This window comes from Amphiura filiformis, chromosome 1, assembly GCF_039555335.1.
Source record: "Amphiura filiformis chromosome 1, Afil_fr2py, whole genome shotgun sequence".
NCBI lineage: Eukaryota > Metazoa > Echinodermata > Ophiuroidea > Amphilepidida > Amphiuridae > Amphiura > Amphiura filiformis.
In genome coordinates this window covers 40,774,206-40,788,117 of record NC_092628.1, presented here as the reverse complement: position 1 = coordinate 40,788,117, position 13,912 = coordinate 40,774,206, and the positions used below count along the sequence as shown (strand labels likewise).

General features: G+C 34.9%; 1 protein-coding gene across 1 annotated transcript in view; it reads left to right on the top strand.

Moving 5' to 3' along the window:
• The window catches only part of LOC140160050 (uncharacterized), a 39,997-nt gene extending 29,399 nt beyond the window's left edge, over window positions 1-10,598 (top strand). Inside the window, exons 5-10 of the mRNA XM_072183321.1 lie at window positions 1,521-1,595; window positions 2,040-2,248; window positions 4,610-5,210; window positions 6,231-6,509; window positions 9,119-9,352; window positions 10,028-10,598. Coding sequence (XP_072039422.1) covers window positions 1,521-1,595; window positions 2,040-2,248; window positions 4,610-5,210; window positions 6,231-6,509; window positions 9,119-9,352; window positions 10,028-10,038 — 1,409 coding nt within the window. The 3' untranslated portion in view covers window positions 10,039-10,598. The remainder of the gene's footprint in view (window positions 1-1,520; window positions 1,596-2,039; window positions 2,249-4,609; window positions 5,211-6,230; window positions 6,510-9,118; window positions 9,353-10,027) is intronic.
• Window positions 10,599-13,912: the final 3,314 nt, after the last annotated feature.

The following is a 13,912-nucleotide window of genomic DNA, read 5'->3' as shown; positions in this document are numbered from 1 at the left end:
TAAACATAATAATATAATTTACATGTGAAATAGAGTTGCTTTTATAATGTATAGTTGTAAATCTGCCGAATAGCCAATCAAATTTTGGAAAACTTTTTGAGGTCACGAGGTCACGACAATGTTATTGTCAGCCTGTCACCAAACAATGGTTGAGTGAATTTACCTATGTTACTGCTGAAGTTTTGTGAAAGAAATGCTCTAATTTTTTTTTAAATTGTAATTAAGTTAAATAATTATATACATTTTACATTTCGGGACGAAATAGTCTCGAAGAGGGGGTAGTGAAACGGAGAGCCAAAATGCGATTTCAGATTTTTGGCCTGTTTTTAAGCTTACCTCCCGTGTGTTGTCAATGGCCGAATTCAGCTTTTGTCAAATTCATATTAGAGAAAAGTCACGATGCTCACGTGTTCGTGGTAGTTTTTGATAGATATTATACATTTTAAAATGATTGCATGGCTCTGCACAAGGTATATTTTTGTAAATATTTGTATTTGATGACCAGTCCGGTCGTCCGAGAGGTCGAGTGTTGAAAATACGGCAGAGAAAATTTGTCATGTCGTGCGTGTGAATTTGGCTTCAAAATTTCACTATTCTGCTAGAAGTTGTACAGAGATCTTATAATATTGTGTAAATAATTTTGTCAGGAACAAAATAAGGTATTACATACCGTCTATGAGTAAATATTCAGGACAAAATTCAGGTTTTTCTTGTGTTGTTTACCCCGGTTGTTTGACAGAATTTTGTATTTGTCATTTGTCTGGCGTACGTAAACAAGTTTTCCTAAAAATTGTAAATTTCCTTAAAAACGACTTTTGTTGATCAAACTTTGGACTATTTAAGATGTAATTGTTTAAGGATGTAGAATTTTAAGATATTTTTTGAGTATTTCAATGTTTTACATGGTCAAAAAGGGGGTCATCAGTTTAATTTCTGATTTAAAAACTTACAGTTGTTCTAGTTATTAAATTTCGTCATGTTCAAAATCTGTTCGAAATTGAGCGCCTGACGCGGGGTGACTGCGCGATATCCATAGTAACGGAGCTTACGCTTTGAACGCAGCCGCCAAAAGGTTCCATGAACGCGTTCAGGAGAGTATAGACCTTTTTCTGATGACGTCACCTAATCGATATTTGGGTCTGAGATGTAAACAATCAACACGTACGTTTCTCACGTGTCCACAATGTAAAAACACCAAATACTGGTTCACCTCGAGTTTGGTAGTGACGTCATTTAAAAAATCAACGGCCTCAACACACTCAGTTTCACGACCATATACATTTTTTTAAAGAACAAGACTCAATATAAATCTTGATGTTAAACTAGATAACGTGTATCAGTAAACTTGGATGGTGGGACTTTTTAAGTTCTTTCAAAAACCTAGAAGAAATCAAAATCTATAGGCCTATAATGAGTTCTGAATGTTCAAAAAACATTCAAAACCTACTTCATGGGTTTGCATTTCTTCTAGGTTATTATCCAAATCAATAATCTACCTTGTATTTGTTTTTTATTGGCAGGAAATGGATCAACAACAGAAATTCTGACAACTATGACACAACTAACAACTCTTACCACTCCTGCTGAATCGCCCTGTACGTAACAAAATTATATAAGGTTTTGTTTTTGGTAAAATAGTTTTAATAACATTAAATGTCGGGTTATATATAAAAAGGCCATGAAAACGTTTTTATGAAAACACACTACAACAACATTTTGTCAAAATGTTATTGTAAAATGTTTTTGTAAACATAATTTGGCAAATATTTTGTCAACAATTTAATAACATTATGTTGGAATGTTATACCCTTTACATAAGCTCTTCGTTTACATAACCCGACATTAACGTTTCCTGGCAACGTTTTCTAACTTTCTGCGAATGATGGCGAAAACGTTTTTTGTTTGCTGAGACTTGTATGTTCTTTCAAGAGATTCAAATCCATGTCATATGTAAATATTAAATATTCATATGTAAATATTCAAATTCTTGCGTAATGATCAACTTTCAAAAACGTACCTACATTTGTGTTTCGCGACAGCCATTGGGTCTATCACAAAGACACTGACCACTCTGTCACAAATCACCACTCCTATCAGTCCTGATGAATCAACTACAGGAGAAGAGGTAACACGGCCTGAATCTGCCACTCCTGTCAGTCCAACTAAATCAACTACAGGAGTCGAAGAGTTAACACGGCCTAAATCTACCAATCCTGTCAGTCCTGCTGAATCAACTACAAGAAGAGAGGTAACACAGCTTAAATCTACCACTCCTGTCAGTTCTACTAAATTAACTACAAGAAGAGAGGTAACACAGCTTAAATCTACCACTCCTGTCAGTCCTGAAAGGGTAACATATCCTTAATCTCCTACTCCTGTCAGTCTTGTTGAATCAACTACATGACAAAAAGTAACCCAGTCCGAACTAGAGATTCAGATTCAGATTAAATTTATTTCAATTCGTGGCCCGGAGGCCAAATTACATGAAATATTACAATTATAATGACATAAAAAACATACAAAATTACATTGAAAAACACAATAAGATTATTAAAAGAAATTAATTGCACTTACTGAAGCACTTGAATACATCAAACACATATTAAATTTACATTGAATTATAAATCAAAATTGACAAAACTCAATTATATCTACACAGCCCTGCAAACTCTCCAAATATAAACTCTCTCATGTGCATACATAGACTCACCCCCATACACACCTCTCACATTTCCGCACAACCCATCGTATTTCTACACACAATGCTCATATACTCTCACATCCAGATTATCAGCCCTCACACATAAATAAACACAGGCATTAAGAACTTCATTCAATGAAAAACAAGATATTGCACATAGATTGGACCAGCCAAATTGTAATAAAAAAAATCAAATATGATACAACTTGATAAAAATGCTGCTACATAATCATGATTAAAACACACCGTCAATGAAAAACACTAATGGACAACCACAACCCCCCCCCCCACCCCCACCTCACAGTAAAGAAACTTAGTCAACACACATCAGAAAAACAAGATAAGATCAGAAGATCAAGACAAATTTTAAACACTGATCACTGATGGTTAAGAAGCCTTGTGAGGTAAGGAATGGGACTGTTACCATATCTATTGGTCCTGTACCTTGGGACATGGTAAGTGCTGGATCTTCTAAGACACATACCATCGGAACTCTTGTTGAAAGGGAACAGGTGAGTATATTTCTCAGAGGTGGTACAATTTTTTGCAAATTGACAGCAAAGGTGATGACGCCTTTCTTCAAGCGATTGGAGACCCGTGAGGGACAATGCATCTGTGTACGAGGTATATGTTGAACCAAGAATGATGCGGCAGGCCCTTTTTTTTTTTTTTCAATCCGTTGAGTTTGCTGGATGGTGATACTGCCGTGCCATACAGGCGAAGCATACTCAACAGTGGGACGGACATATCCCACGTACACAGAAACAAGGTCCTCCACGGGTACTCCAAAACGCGTCAGTCTGCTCAGCATGTAAATTCTGCGACTGCTTTTAGAAATCATACTGTTGACTTGTAAGTCTCAGCATAGGTCTGACTGAACAGTAAGGCCTAGAATCTTGGTTTCATTCACCAACTCAAGCTTTTTTCCAGCAATAACAAGATCAGGTGGGTTGGGAGACTGCCTTTTAAAGCAGATTTGCATAACCTTACATTTGGAGGGATTAAGCTTGAGGTGGTTCATGTTGGCCCAATCATCCAGGTTCTGGACATCCACATCTATCTGAGAAGGCTGGTTGGCAGGACGGACTTCCGCAAGGCTCAGGTCGTCGACATACTTGAAGCTGCAAGCTTTGGCATTTCACTCAGATGGTGCAGATTGATATTGCACTCTATGACGCCGGGATGTGAGGAAATTGGCAATCCATGGGATGAGCTCACTTCTAACACCAAGGTTATACAGCTTTTGTATGGCCAGGGTGTGGTCGACGCAGTCGAAAGCCTTGGAGAAGTCCGTCACCACCAACGTACCGACTGTGTTATCTTTATCAGTACCCTTGTAGAGCACATCGAGAAGTTCTATCATACAGTGAGTAGTTGAGGATCCTTTAATGCTCCCATACTGATTACGATCAATTGAGCTGGAAATATCCTCAACTATCCACCTGGATACAAAACTTTCACTGACCTTAGCCAGAAGAGCAGTTAGGGAGATTAACACTTGTTGCTGGCATTTCTTTAGGAATAGGCACAATAGTGGCATCCTTCCATATTTGGGGAACATAACTCTCAGCAAAGGATGCATTAAGTATGTCAGCAACGGGGGTACTAAACTCACATGCAAACTCCTTTAAAAGTTTACCTGGCAGTCCCAGCTCGCAAACATTTCAGTGCAAGTGAATAAGATGTCAAATGCCTGCTCAGGTCGATCTTGCGGGTCCGTTGAATAAAGTGTTTGTTTCAAAACTTGATCGCTGTAATTTAAACATCTGTTTGATTTTGATTTTGTGAATAATGATCCACTGATCATAATACTGAATATGGCTTGAGATATGCATGGTAAGATATGACTTATAACCACATTGTTATTCTGCCACTGTTCTCATAATTCTTTATGTGTTGTGATTGCAGTTTCTATACACCCCTGTAATTGTACTCCTCAACCAGCACGAATCTACCACTCCTGACATTCCTGCTGAATCAACTACAGAAGAAGAGGTAACACAGCCTGAATCTACCACTTCTGTCAGTCCAGCTAAATCAACTACAGGAGAAGATATAACACAGCCTGAATTTAACACTTCTGTTAGTCCTGCAGAATCATATACAGGAGGAGATGTAACACATCGTGGTTCTACTATTACTGTCAGTCCTGCTGAATCAACTACAGGAAAAGTGGTAATACAACCTGAATCAACCACTCCTGTCAGTCCAGCAGATCTAACAACAGGAGAAGAGGTAACAAAGCCTGAATCTCCGACTCCTTTCAGTCATGCTGAATCAACTACAGAAAAAGAGGTAACACAGCCTGAATCCAACACTCGTGTGAGTCCTACAGAATCAACTACAGGAGAAGAGGTAACACAGCCTGAATTTACCACTCCTATCAATCCTACTGAATCAACGACAGAAGAAGAGGTAACCCATTCTGACTCTATCACTGCTACCAATACAGCTGCACCAATTACTCTAGAGGTGACTGGAGGCTTGACTTCTGCATCATCAACGCAAGGTATAATTATTAAGACCTTCTTTGATCAAGGATATCTTCTGCATTGAATATTAGAAGCAAAAAAATCAAAACCGACTGTGATGTTTCCTTTCACTCTCAATGTATTATTACATGATGCTTCTTCAATCATCTTCTTCCACCAGAAATATGCAGCAAATAAAAAGATTCAAAGTAAAGTATACTTTAAAAAAATAGTGCTTACATATCTTTGACGGTTCTTGTTGAGCAGACCGCCTTTATTGGTCTTGTTTTGAGTAGGCAATGGATGTACATGCATCCCAATATGGAACCTGAGGGTCTCACGAGTTTCTCTTATTAAATGCCGCATTATCATTCAGCAGTCACAGCGAATGACAGAAAAATCACAGTGAATATGCTGATCAAACGCAAGTAGCAAACGTTCCAAACGATTTGATGCGGGCGACGTCTGATCGGTAATCGCTTTTCCGATCAAGCGACGGATGTAAGCATGAAATGTGTCAAAAAATTAGATTTATGTACAGTATACCTAAGAAAATAGTAATTGCATATCTTTACATGTTTATTGTATTTTATTATTACATTTTGTTTATTTGCCTATTGCCGTGTTTGTTTTTAATCTAACCTTGAAAAAACTTTGAATTATGATTTATAATTATTACCTAAGGTAATAAATTAGGTAATAAATGCCTAGGACATAAATGAACATGATAAAGTTAGGGAGCGATCGTTATTTATGGCAGGGGGGAATGGGTAAATTTAGGGGGAACACAAAATTTTTTGTGGTCTTGAGGGGGGGAACCTGAAATTTTTAGTTGAACCAGGAGGGGGGATTGTTAAATTTTAAATGGAGAAAATTGGGAAAACAAGGGGGAACGCGAAAATTTTGAGCGGACGCGAGGGGGGAACGCGAAATTTTTTGTCGATATTTTTGCCAAAACACCCATTCCCCCCCCTGCCATAAATAACGATCGGTCCCTTAGAGTAGTGGCTGTCCAAATCTCGAGGTGACATTTTATTGCTCTTTTATTTCCTACTCAGTTCCAACTATTATATATGAAGCATGGTTAGAAGTATACCATAAGGAGCTTCAAGTGGTTTGGCCTTGTAATATACCGGCAGATGGCTTTCACATTGAATATAAATTGCATGAAACTGATATATGGAATGACACATATTCCGAGGCACATGAAACAACGGCAACGTTGAAAGATCTAACACCGAATTCAAAGTACGAGGTCCACATATCTACTAGGCACAATGTCTCAACTGTCATCCCACCAACTGGTACGCCAACTACTGATGCTCCAACCACGACAGGTTTGTGAAATATTTTGAGTTATAGTTTTGACTCAATGGCTATGTTAAAAGGATATATGGAGAGGCTGTCGCAGTTAATTACCCAAAAACACAAAACGTTTAAAAAAGTTTAATAGGGTTATATTTTGGGTTTTGGGTTTGGAAAAGGGCATAAAAACGTTTTTAAAACAATTGGTATGAAAACACACTACAACATTTCAAAAATCTGGTTTTTGATTTATGTGATTGCAAAAATGATACTTAATAAGGACAGTGGTTTTTTCCAAAGATTTTAGTCTTAAGAAAGAAGATATTTACTGGTAATGTTAGTACTTTTTTTTTATTTTCTTGACTTTTTCTAGAAACACTAAATTACCTAAATTCTAGAATTTTTTTTGAGCTAACTATAGGTCCAATTTCAACAAACAAGGTATCATATGAAAGGTAATCAAATTTAGGAAAGCCTCTCACCAGCTTTTTTAATTAAGTGTTTCTATTTTAAGTTATAGGTGTTTCTAAATTTCCTTCAAATCAAAAATTTAAAAATTATTTTTTTCTAAAAAATTAAACATTTTATTTAAAAAAGCTGGCGAGAGAATTTAGATATTAAGCTTATACACCATCCCTGAAACTTTGGATACCATAGCACACTCCATGTAGGCTAAAAAAATAATATGTAGAAAAATTTAGGTAATTTTCAAAAAATAAAGAAATACATAAGAAATGTTAGAATTTGTTTGAAACTCTAAAAATAGATGGAGTGAAGACTTATCTTTATTTTGTTCTAAGTTTTAAATTAATATAAAATTCTGATTTGCTACTGTGGCTTTTTTGCTACAAGCCCGATTAGCCGTTCATACTACCTGAATTAATTAAACAGTTTGTGATGTGAAGGATATGTTTACAAGTTGACTGCAAAATATGCTTAGCTATTTTTAAATTAAAATTTCTGGATGTTGTTTTGACTGTGTTCATTCAGTTTTTATTCTTATACGGTATTATACAATTAAAAATACGAAAATTTAAAAGACCTATCGTAAGAAGAAGCAAATATATTTTAAATGATTAACTACACTGAGCTTGATTGAACTATGAGACCAGGGACATACATCACTTTATGGTTTCTGAACTAAACCGGGAAAATGCTTTTAAATAATATAATTAGTTATAATTCATTTCATTTTTACTAGGCCTATGCATTAGGCAATTTTTAACACTACTTAAAACTATATTTTTCCTTCACTTTTAATATAGCAACGCGCTTGTTTGAACAATGTTGACGATACATGTATCTAATGCTTAAATATAAACACGATAAATAGGATTTTCATATTTGAACCATTGTAGAATATTTAAGAACTTCTGGATTTGATTCTGCACTTTGCGAATTCGATTGAGCATTTTTCCATTTTGTTTTTGCATAATGAATTTGTATTTCCAAATAGGCTCTGAATTCAAGGCTACGTGAATTTGGATGCACAGTTTGCGAAATTTGCTGCACAATGTGCACAATTGGGTGCACTATTTAGAATATTGAATGCGTAATAAATGAAATAGATTGCACATTCGCTAAATTGAAATCGAGAATGTAAGCGTTCATTCAATTTCGCGCGAAAAGGAATGACACTTTTACTAAACTGAACGACCAAAGTTGGACGGGAAAACCCATATTAAACGGCATTAAACGGCAGATAAAATGCATATTCAATTCTGTTGTAATCATTAACTGCCAACTCATCAGTATTCTCTTAAATTAATTGATTGAAATATTTCAATCTTTTAACGTCAGTCCAATTTTTTTAAATTGAACTAGCTCTTCCCTTATAGACTGATTTCACCATCCAATTAAGTGTTATACTCCCATAAATGTATTGCCAAAAGGCTAACGCTGTATATGTTTGGATTTAAAAATTTTTATAGTAAAATATTTTCAATATTGTAAAGGATTTGTCCCTAATTTTAGTCAGCATACGATTGAAAAATCAATCATTTCGACTAAATATTCAATCTTTAAAGATTTGTTCTTCAATTACAATCGCTATAAGATTGAAACCACTCCTTCAGATTAAGGGCTCATCAGATAGCAACATCAGCACAGTATTTTTCTGGGACATGAGAGCACATCAGACATATCGAATTGCATTCTGAATACGAGGGATGTCCTTCTAATATCAAATAATTTTTTTTTTTTTTTAATTTGCGTTATAATACAAATTTTATGGTAAATTATTAAAAAGATTTGTTCATAATTGCAGTCAGCAAAATATTGAAAAACCAATCTTTTCGATTTAAGAGTCTGACAACCAGAAAAGTTGCGACTGATATATACTACCATACATCAGCATACGAGCTTATACGCAATATCGGTCCAACACTGGTTTCTTCCCGACACGATTGATCAGTTTCAACTGGTTACTAGTATGAGAATTTGGTGAATACCCCGGATATTGTATTCTTGATTTTGAGCTAGTGGTGGGAGAGAGCGGGTCAATTTTAGGGGGTGCCCCTTTCGGTTACCGCCCTGCCCCGCTGACGTGCAACAAAAATTTGGGATTACTGCCTGGATCATGATATAAAGTTATAGTGACGGCTGTGTCCAAATTTTATTAACTCTTTTATTTCTTGCTCAGGTCCTAGTGTATCAGATCCTATTATATATGATAGCTCGATATTAGCGTCCAATACAAATCTTCAAGTGAGTTGGTCTTGGCCAATAGAGCGTCCGGTAGATAGATTTCAGATTGAATATAGATTGTCAGGAACTGATACATGGAATGTCATATATGCAGAGGAAAACAAAAGAATGGTATCATTGGAAGGACTAACCAGTGGATGGTATGACGTACGGATATCTATTATTAAAGGTTTGTGAAATATTTCAGCTATATTTTGAGCTCATCGTGGTTTTTTTTAGTAATTTCTGTGTTAAAATCATTTATAATAATGCTAACAATGTGGTCAAAAATCGTAGACCGGTATGATTTTACAAAAATGCAGAGGAAAACGAAAGAATGATATCATTGGAAGGACTAACCAGTGGATTGTATGACATACGGATATCTATTATTCCACATGTCGCTACTGTCATGCCAACTATATAGTCCCGACAATTTCAGGTTTTTGGAATATTTTGGTTATAGTTTTGGCTCAGTGGCTTTGCTATAAGGTTCTATGATGAAGCCGGTTCCGTTAGTTTACCAAGGTGGCCCGCACGTGGTCCGCACGTTTTCCAGAACTTTGTGTTAAAATAATTGATAACAGTGCAATAATTGTGAGTACCAATTTTAGAGCAGTAAGATATTAAAACATTGCTTTTGATTATTTAAACAAAATCCAAATTCAGTTCCAAATACATCTGAAAAGACCCTCCTTTCGTGCAGAGTATCTCTTCCTTTACCCATATGATAATTATTTTCTTTTATTTTCTTTTTTCTATAAAATAGATCAATTGTTATTCTTTTGTAGGCTATAAGGCTATATTTAGCATTTTGAGTCGTCAACAAAATAATTCAGAATAGTTGTTTTACTTATTTCAACAGGTTCCGACTGAATGTTTAGACCACGAAATTAAATGACACTGCTGCATAGAGGACTTCAATCCAGCTAAAATACATAGTGGAAAGAGGCATAATTTGAGTTATTTTAAGGTATAGAAATATTATAAGGTCCAAAGTCACAATTTTGAGAAAGTAGTAACTAACTACAAGCTTGGCGAAAAATGTTGCCACACCTGAGCGTTAATTGGCCAACATCCTTCCCCGCTCCCATATTCGCTGTCGTAGTGCACGTTACAATATGACCGTTGCTAGGCCAACTGGATCACGCTTTCTTTGTTACGAACCACTGATCGAAATGATCACAACACAAAGCCTATGGCATATCAAAATTCGGAACAGGTGTATGAGCCCAGGCTTGGAGCAGTAACCAATGGTTACTAACGTGCACTACGACAGCGAATTGCAATGTTGATTTGGACAAAATCGTCATCATGTCTACATTTCAGTCTCCCAACATTGAAAGATGGGGGTGGGGAAGGGGAGAGTCTAAATTGAACGTGCCTGCATTTTTGCAACTATTATACAAAGATAATGCGGTACTGTCATATATTTAGCTCTGACGATTGCTTGATTTTAACACCACGTGCTGGTGTGGCAACGAATTTCCGCCAGGGTTGTCGTTTTGCGTCTTCAGAATATAAATAGTGGAGGCGCCAGGAAATTTTCGGAGGGGGGGGGGCAAAGTGAATTTCAGGGGGGTAAATCAACAAATTTTTTCAAAATTGCTGGAAAAAGTGAAAAATTTCGTAATTGTGTGGTTTTACGGGGAGAATCTCGGGGAATGAATGGGGGCATCCCCCCATGCCCCCTGGCGCCGCCATTGAACATAAATATGCAGTTTTCGTCGATTTGGAAATTTAAGATGATATGGTGGAAGAACAAAATTGTCATGGAAAATCAAGTTGGTCGCACCGCTCATTTTGTCAGATATATTCTGTGCTAGTTGTATCCTTGCATCATTTCCTTTTCTGAAAATGTATACTTGCATGCACTTTCTTTAAAAGATAAATAGAAAACAATGTCTAAAATTTCCCACTTCCTGTTCGTATAAGGACTTTTAGTATGATGTTATGAGGACCTCGTAGAAATTCAGTCTAGGGAAAACAAAAGTCTGTTGTAATAAGTTTCAAGTTGAGAGTAAACAAATTGCTAGATTTACCTGGATTATTACTGTAATCACCGCTATAAGTGCACACAAACTCCCGAGTAAGCTACTGAAATTTGGGAACCAAGGAAAAACAGTACCAGTGCATTGATTGGTCACCCCAGGTTAAATAAATAAATAAATAAATAAATAAATAAATAAATAAATAAATAAATAAATAAATAAATAAAGTAATTAATTAATTAATTAAGTTGCAGAGTAATTAGTTAGCAATTAGTAATTAATTAATTAATTTAGTTTAGTAATTTGGTGAGTACCCAACAAACACAAAACGTTTTCGACATCATTCGTAAAAGGTTATAAAAGGTTGTCAGAAAACGTTTAAATGTCGGGTTATATAAAGTGTATATTAAGGGTATAAAACGTTTTCATAACATTAAAAATCATTTTTTGATAATTTACTGCTCAGCAAACAAAAATGTTTTACAGAAAACATTTAAATGTCGGGTTATATAAAGGGTATAAAAACGTTTTAATAACAGTCCAAAAACATTTTTGAAAACTTAATACAAAACATTCTAAACAGAATGTTATTTTGGGGTTGAAAAAATATTTTACGAAAAATGTTTGCCCAAAATATTTGCAATAACGTTTTAAAAATGTTTTCATGACCTTTTGTAACCCGACATTTAAATATTATTAAAACGTTTTGAAAAAAAATTTAAGAACATTTCTGTGTTTGCTGGGTGCAAATATTTTAACATAATGTTATTTAAGTGTTGAAAAAATATTTGGCAAAAATGTTTGCAAAAATAGTTTACAATAACATTTTTGAAAACATTATAAAAATATTGTTGTAGTGTGTTTTCATACAAAACGTTTTAAAACGTTTACATGACCTTTATATAACCCGACATTTTAATGTTATTAAAACGTTTTTATGTAAACCATAAGCCAAAATATAACTTAATAAAAACGTTTTTAAAACGTTTTTGTGTTTGCTGGGTATCTGGCAATTTTTTGACTTCCATCTGCATAATTAAGTTTTATTTAAAACTTTCAATTTAGTTTGGTTACATAATTTGATTCCTTATTAGCTATTAATTTAAAACAATGCGACCAATTGATGCAAGGAATTATAAGCTAGTAAGGAATCATTGATATGATAAAATGATGAGATCCAGGCGGCCACTATGCGGTGTCAACAAAGGATTCATTTTTTAACAGACATGTAAATGTCTGATAACAAAATAGTAAAGCCATTGGTCCCGTGTACAGAAAGAATCATCCATGTGCACGTTAAGGGGGTACTACACCCTGGCCAATTTTGTGCATATTTTTGCATTTTCTCAAATATTATAGCGCATTGGTGACAAGTAAGATATGTATATTATAGGGGCAAGGACTACAACTACTGCACTGAAAATTCAGCAACTCAAGGCAAGTAGTTATTGATGTATTGATCAAATATTGGTTTTCCCTCATTATTGACTGTAACTCAACAACTGTTGTCTGTGTTGAAACAAAATTTCCAGTGCAGTAGTTGTAGTCCTGGCCCCTATAATATACACATCTTACTTGTCACCAATGCGCTATAATTTTTGAGAAAAATGCAAAAATAGGCACCAAATTGGGCAGGGGTGTAGTATCCCCTTAAGTGTCCGAGCTGTTCGAAAAGAGAAGGGGAGCATCACCGGTTCTGATATCTGCAATCAATCCTAGGTTCCAGGATCGTGCATAGGTATGTGCACGTAAACCCCGTGCAATATAAAAATTGATGTACATCACGTGAATAGAAAGAAGAAGAAATTGAAAGAAGAAATTTTAAGTGTGTAATATTGTTGTAATAAGTGGCAAAAACTCTTTTCATACACCGAAATAAAATATTGCAAACATGGCTTTAAGCTTGTATTTGGCCAAAGGTTAAATCAATAATTAGTTTTTTTCAAAATGTATATATGTCATAATTGAAATATTGCCGAAATTTTCTCATATATCAATATTAATGTGTTTTAAATCTTTAACTGTTTTATTACTTGTGAAATTTGTATATATTGAATTGAAATACTAATGGTGAATTTTCTTATTGTGTATAAAATCTATAAGGTGTCGGTCACCCACCTTTGTATTTTTGTGGGGCCAGAGAGCACATCAGACACACCAAATTGCATTCTAAATACGAGGAATGTCCTTCTGATATCAAATCATTTTAATTTTGTTGAAAATCGCGATATAATACAAATTTTATGGCAAAATGTTAAAAATTGACATTGGTCATATTTAAAAGTCCTCGAAGTAAACTTTATAAATTTAATGATATTTACTTAAAGTGTGTGTAGCTGGGAGGAAAGGCCGTCCATCATTTGAAAATTTTTACCTTTCGTACAAACATTTATCCCCAAAGACCTCAAATTTCTATGTCTTTTTGTATATTACAGTTTTAAACAAAGGAGTGAAATATTTTTTTTTTGATATTAAACTTTATGTACACATTCTTGATTACTTTGTCATGTTGTTTTGTTGAAATTTTAAATTGGCATGTAAGTATTATTTTCATATCCTTATTTTGTATTATTGTATTCTTTGCATTTTTGATTTTGTCTGATTATAGATTTATATTGTTGATCTGGACCTCTTGGATCAGTGGTGTGCCTGACAAGGGGAAGGGGATGAGAGACTCACACATTCGGGGCCATCTTGATTTTATCAAAAAAATATTGTAAAAATGCCAATTTTTGCGAGCTTCACACGAAATGAACACA